This window comes from Ahaetulla prasina, chromosome 4 (genome assembly GCF_028640845.1).
Source record: "Ahaetulla prasina isolate Xishuangbanna chromosome 4, ASM2864084v1, whole genome shotgun sequence".
In the NCBI taxonomy this organism is placed as follows: Eukaryota; Metazoa; Chordata; class Lepidosauria; order Squamata; family Colubridae; genus Ahaetulla; species Ahaetulla prasina.
The window spans coordinates 16,923,567-16,930,723 of NC_080542.1; the positions used below are offsets into that span (position 1 = coordinate 16,923,567).

General features: G+C 40.5%; 1 protein-coding gene across 1 annotated transcript; it reads right to left on the reverse strand.

The window, feature by feature from the left end:
• Nucleotides 1-5,778: 5,778 nt before the first annotated feature.
• On the reverse strand, nucleotides 5,779-6,792 carry LOC131198034 (olfactory receptor 734-like). The gene has a single exon (XM_058182544.1). The coding sequence runs from the start codon at nucleotides 6,790-6,792 to the stop codon at nucleotides 5,779-5,781; it is 1,014 nt and encodes a 337-aa protein (XP_058038527.1).
• Nucleotides 6,793-7,157: the final 365 nt, after the last annotated feature.

A 7,157-nucleotide genomic window follows, 5' to 3' on the forward strand; every position in this document is an offset into this window, starting at 1 on the left:
CTGTACTTTTCCACCCCAGGCCACCCCAATGAAGTTGTTGAAGTGCTGTCCCGGTGTTTGGAAGCCGTACGGGTCTGGATGGGGAGAAACAGGCTCAAGCTTAATCCCTCCAAGACGGAGTGGCTGTGGATGCCGGCATCCCGATTCAGTCAACTGCAGCCGCGGTTGACTGTTGGAGGCGAGTTATTGGCCCCAAAGGACAGGGTGCGCAACTTGGGTGTCCTCCTGGATGATCGGCTGTCGTTTGAAGATCATTTGACGGCCGTCTCCAGGAGGGCCTTCCATCAGGTCCGCCTGGTTCGGCAGTTGCACCCCTTCCTTGATCGGGATGCCTTGTGCACAGTCATTCATGCGCTCGTTACCTCTCGCTTGGATTATTGTAATGCTCTCTACATGGGGCTCCCCCTGAAGTGCGCTCGGAGGCTTCAGTTAGTCCAGAATGCAGCTGCGCGGGTGATAGAGGGAGCTACGCGTAGCTTCCATGTAACACCGCTCCTGCGCAGACTGCACTGGCTACCTGTGGCCTTTCGAGTGCACTTTAAGGTGTTGGTTACAACCTTTAAAGCGCTCCATGGCTTAGGGCCTGGGTACTTACGGGACCGCCTGCTGTTACCACATGCCTCCCACCGACCCGTACGCTCTCACAGAGAGGGACTTCTCAGGGTGCCGTCCGCCAAACAATGTCGGCTGGCGGCCCCCAGGGGAAGGGCCTTCTCTGTGGGGGCTCCCACACTCTGGAACGAGCTTCCCCCAGGTTTACGCCAAATACCTGACCTTCGGACTTTCTGCCGCGCGGGGCTGGCTTAAATTGAATTTTAAATGTTAAATTTTATTAATTTTAAATGGGGTTTTTTAGTGTATGGTAAATTTTTAAATTTTCAGGCTAATTTAAATAAGTTTTTAAAATTCCGTTTTAATTGTATTTTGTATTGTTCATTTTATTCTGCCTGTATTATATTATATTATATTATATTTATTATATTGTATTGTATTGTATTGTATTGTATTGTATTGTATTGTATTGTATTGTATTGTATTGTATTGTATTGTATTGTATTGTATTGTATTGTATTGTATTGTATTGTATTGTATTGTATTATTATAAAATAAGGGAAAGGGGAAAAAAATATCCCATGTATTTCTCATCACGGTGAACAATTATTTCCTTGCTTCTCAGTTTGCTCATGGCCATCTTCACATCTTTGTTTCTCAAAGTGTAGATCAAGAAGGGATTCAACATAGGAGTGATAATATTATAAAGGAGAGAGACCAGTTTGTCCACTGAGAAAGTGGAGAAAAGACGAGCATAGATGAAGATGCAAGGTCCAAAGAACAAGCTCACTACAGTTAGGTGGGAAGCGCAGACACTGAGAGCTTTGAGGCGCCCCTCAGGAGAATGTATCTTCACTAGGATGGTGGTGTAGGAGGTCAACAAGATGATAAAGCAGCTAGTAGAGATAAGGCCACTATTGGAGACCATGAGGAGCTCGATGACATATGTGTTGGTGCAAGCCAATTTAATGACTGGTGGCACATCGCAGAAGAAGTTGTCCACCCAATTGGGTCCACAGAAGGGTAACCTCATGGTGAGAATAGTCTGGACCGTAGAATGGATTAAGCCAGTGGTGGGTTTCAAATTTTTTTACTACTGGTTCTGTGGGTGTGGCTTGGTGGGTGTGGCATGGCTTAGTGGGTGTGGCTTGATGGGTGTGGCAGGGGAAGGTTACTGCAAAATTCCCATTTCCCATTGGGAAAAAATAACTAATGGATCTCTTTGGATACCAGCAAGACAGTTGGGAGTTCTTATTAAAGACCTGAGTAGATTGATTGCTTGATCAATCAGTCCCAGAGGAAATGATGACAACATTGTAATCAACTTATATTTTAACACAATTAAATTAAAGCTAGTGGAGTACTTTGATCCATTGAAAAGTTATTCTTATTTGTTCTTTTGCTTGCTAACTTGTTTATACGTCGCCCATTCTTCTGTTATACATCAAATGCATCAAATCAAATGTTGCAGTCATAGACCACCATAGGGTTATAAGTACTGTAGATCTAGGAATATGCACCATTGATCATAATCGTAATAATTATCATAAACACAGCCACATTCTATCATATGTGGTGGACTTGTGTTAAAGAAAAAAAATGAGCAAAAACATATAGATGGCTAGAAAAGATAATAGGGAAACATGTAGATTTTAAACCTGAACTGTTTTTATTAAAGATAATATGAGGGGGGAAATGATAAGAAAAGTATGTATTTAATATTACATGTCCTAATGGCAGCAAGGATTATTTGCACAATGAAGAACCCACAACTTTCATAGAATGACAAGTCCTCTGTTATTCAGATCTTATCACCACAATGTTTTTCTTTATATTAAAACAAAATCTAAATAGTCACAGCTTTTAACCATTACTGCTATCCTAATTTTTTGGCTCCATAGAAGAAATACATTGTTAATAATGAAAAAATGTGTTGGGGATTCTGAGAAATATATTCAACAAATGGAGGAAAAATCAGGGTTGCCTGGACACCATAGAGGAAATATTGAACTGAAAATGAATACAACAATAGAGAGAAGGAGTAGAAGGAGTAGAGAGATGAAAGGAAGGGAGAAGAGAGGAAGGAGAGAAAGGAATAGAAGAAAGGGAAAAGGAGAGGAAGAAAGGGAGGAGAAATAAGAGTAGGAGGGAAGGTTAGTTAGGGAGGAAGAAAGGAGGAGGGGGAGAAAGGAAGGAGAAGTAGAGAAGGAGTAGGAGAGGAGGAATGAAGAAAGTAAGAAGGATAAAAGAAGGGAAGAAGGAGAAAGAGAAGAGAGGGAGAAGGAAGATTGCTGTAAAACAAAAAAGATGAAATGGAAGAAATGTTCAAACTTATCAGAATGAAGAATGAATTACCATGAAAGTTAGAAGAGAATATATATGATTATATGAATGGAGAAATTAAAATTTGAGGGTGGAAGAAGATGTTGTTTATATAATAAGCATAGAAGTATTAAGATAAGATTAAAAAATATGGAAAAAGAACATTTTGGCAGTAACTATGTAAAATGTATTTGGATATGACAAGTTGTATGATATGGTCAATACTCTGTTCATAAAATATGTGGGTGGGTGTGAAAGAAAAAAAATCAGTAAAACTTTATTCAAAAAAAGAAGAAGAAGATAGTTTTGTAGCTTCTCTTGATAAATCTGAACATAGATTTTATATTGTTAGCCCTTTGAGGTAGCCAAGACAAGAAGCATAGACAAGAGTATGAACTCTTTACCTTTATTGTAAGGTTATACTGACAGAATCTTGCAAGTCTCAAAGTATTTCTCCCTTCTTTCCTTTTACTGTCTTTAGGAAACTAGGGAGGGTCTCTTTTGAAATGTTTCCCACACCATCTTCCCTTCTATGAGTTGAGACATCTTTAAATGTTGGTTGTCCAGTCTGATATTCTCCCTCCTGATCATTCAGACATACTATAATGCATCTCTTCCTCTCTTCTTTTAAGATTGAACATCTCATGTTCCTTCAACCTACCGTCATTGGGCTGGTCCTTAGGTCCCAGTATCATCTTCACAGCTGTCATCTACATATGTTCTAATCTATCAATGATCTTCTGAGGATGTGGTCTAATCAGTGCCAAGTCGAAAGTGATTGTATGTATGTGTGTATATAGTTAAATAATTTGCATGGCAGTCCATCACATAGCAATGGTGTACAAGAAGATAAAATTAAACAGCAAGAATGAGTTTTTGGCGTAACACTTCCTCCAGTGCATCACAGAACTACATTAGTCATTCTGGAAGCTGCTATAGACTACTTGTTCATGTTCAATTACCGTGTTTTCCCGAAAATAAGACCAGGTCTTATATTAATTTTTGTTCCAGAAGACGCATTAGAGCTTATTTTCTAGTTAGGTCTTATTTTGGGGGAAATACGGTACTAAATGCACCCATCTGGCTGACAATCTTAACTGGAGCTTATTTTGGGGGTAGGGCTCATATTATGAGCATCCTGAAAAATCATGCTAGGACTTATTTTCCGGTTGGGTCTTATTTTTGAGAAAACGGTATCATTCACTTCATCTTAATTAAAGGGATTGGACTTTCTTGAATGTCTAGCGACAGAGAGTAAATTTTCCTTGTCTTCCCTTGAGCTTTTCCAAAGCCACTTTGAAATCTTGGTTTCTCAGGGTTTAAATGAAGGGATTCAGGACAGGTGTGGTGACTGCGTAGAGAACAAAAGCTGCGTAGAGAACAGAAGCTTCCAAGGGGAAGCTGTAGAAGGGATGGGGATAAATGTAGATGCAAGGACCAAAACTCAGGGTTACTATCATGATATGAGATGTACAAGTGGAGTCAGCCTTGCTCTGGCCTGAGAAAATTCTGTCTTGAGCTGAGAGTTCCTGAGAGAAAGAGATGTCCAAGCTAGTGTTACCTCAGACATGGGAGCCAGTAGAGTGACTTTGACCCAGTTAGGAAGGAAATAGCAAATGACTTCTGAGAACATTGTCAAAAAACACTATGGACTTGCCCGTGTAGTCTTCAGGAGTCAAAACTGATTTGAGGCATATATTCATGCATACACACAGACACACACAAACACACAAACAAATTCAGAGTCTCCTGAGGAAAAGGACCTTTTGGGAATGGCCCCATAGTGATATATTATGAGCACCCTGAAAAATCATGCTAGAACTTATTTTCTGGTTGGGTCTTATTTTCAGGGAACAGGGTAATTGTCAATCTCCACACCCAAGACCTTGTCTGATACAGTGCTTCCGAGCCAAATGGTCATATCAAAAACAGTTCGGCACATTCTGCATTATGAAAAAAGGAAGCTGTGTGTGCATTATCTTTGCCAAAGAGGGAAAGAATAAACTAGATTTAGCCATTGTTGGAAAAAAATTCCCGGAAAATTCTTCCAATGAGAGACGTTTTTGAGGTCATCTCTTGGAATTCTGCTGAATGCTCCATTCTAAGTATTTCTCCTTCTTCCTTCCCATTATGTAACTCCAAGATGAGTGTATGTAGTTAACTGTGTGGTTCCCACACAAAACACAAACAGGTGCACCGTGAGAAGACAGCAGAAACAAATGGGACTCCTCCAGCATTTTACTTCATGACAGAGAGGAAATAAAGTTTCAAGAGATCTATATACAGTCCTCAACTTACAACCATTTGTTTAGTGACTGTTAAAAGTTACAAAGGCACGGAAAAAATTACCACTTTTCACACTTACGACCATTGCTGCATCCCCATGATCACGTGATCAAAATTTGGATGCGTGGCCACTAACTGATATTTATGATGGTTGCAGTGTCCTGGGGGTGCTGTGATCACTTTTGCAACTTTGTGACAAGCAAAGTCAATGGGGAAGCAGATTAGCTTAACAACCATGTTGCAAGCTTAACGATTGCAGTGGTTCACTTAGCAACTGTGGCAAGATAGGTCGTAAAATAGGGAACGACATGGACATGCACGACAAGTTTGCCTTGCTTAGCAGTTTGCTGCATGGTTTTTCACAGAGTTCTAAGTACTGTTTACTATCAGCCCAGTAAACAGGAATGCAATTTATAAATTCACAGAATGGATAAATGTATCATCTTATATGTCCCAAAGGTGCTTTTTTCAAGAGGCAATTGGACTTTCTGGTTTTTCTTTGAAGATGTTTCGTTTCTCAGCCATGAAGCTTCTTCAGCTCCAGAAAGTCCAGTTGACTCTTGAAAAAAACACTTTCGGGACAACCATGATCTGAATGACTGAGAATCTCCTCAGACATCATCCTACACATTTCCTGCAGAGGAAGTACTGAAGAACCATCTTTTTCATGGCGGTAGTTATTTCCTTGTTCCGGAGGGTATAAATGATGGGGTTGAGAAGGGGAAATATGATGGTATGGAAGACAGAGACCACTTTATCGGGTGCATATTCATCAAAAGGACGGGCGTAGATGTAGATGGCAGGACCAAACATGAAAATGACAATGGTGATGTGAGAATAGCAGGTAGAGAGAGCTTTGCTAGCTGATTTGCCCGTGTTCTTCTTTAGCACGGTGAGCAAGAAGGCGTAGGAAACCAAGAGTGCCACGAAGCAGACCACAGAGATCAGGCCACTGCTGAAGATCATGACCATCTCCTCCATGAAGGAATCTGTACAGGTGATCCTCAGCACTTGAGTGATGTCACAGAAATAATTGTCCAGTTCATTGGGCCCACAGAATGGGAGGCGGATAATTAGCACAACCTGGATGAAGGAATGGATAAAACCTCCAACCCAGGAAGCCACCACTAATATGATGCAAAGTCTTCGGCTCATCTGGACTGAATAATACAAAGGCCTGCAGATGGCGACATAGCGATCGTAGGCCATGACAGTGAGCAGAAACATCTCTGCAGCCCCCACAAAATGGAGGAAGAAAAGTTGAGCAATGCAGCCCCTGAAAGAAATGACTTTGCGCTCGGCGAAGAAGTCAACCAACATCTTGGGCGCAGTGATGGAGGAATACCAGATGTCCAAAAAAGCCAGGTTGGCTAGCAAAAAATACATGGGAGAGTTGAGGTGTGAATCTCCTCGAATGGTAATAATGATCAGCACATTGCTTGGTAAGACAATGAGATAAAAGATGAGGAAGAGAGCAAAGAGAAAGAGTTGGATGCCACGTTCATGAGATAGACCCGTCAGTATGAACTCAGTCACGTAAGAACTGTTCTTCTCTCCTATAGATGGTGGATGAGATGGGGCAGAAGATGACTCTAGCATTACAGATTCAACCACTCTTGTTCCAGGGTTCATTTTCTGGCTACAAAAGAAAAATGGAGCAGGTAAAAGTGAAGAAATGGTGGGGAAAAGAGTGAGGAAATAAGAAACTGATCAACTGAAGGACTGACATAAAGTAAGGACAGATTTATTCACAAATTTTACCTTCTGCTATTTTATGAAAGGTACACTCACTAGGAAATGGGAAATATTTACTGAAATAAAGGGAGAAAAAAACCAAAAACAAACAGAAACATTGGAAAAGGAGGGGAAGAAAAAAAGAGAAAAGGACAATATTATAGGACATAGGAAGCAGTTCAGTTTTTAAACTTTGAGTTAAATATTGATGACAGGATAGAATTGTGACAATTTTCCCCCCATTATATTTAGAGTTCTTGTTA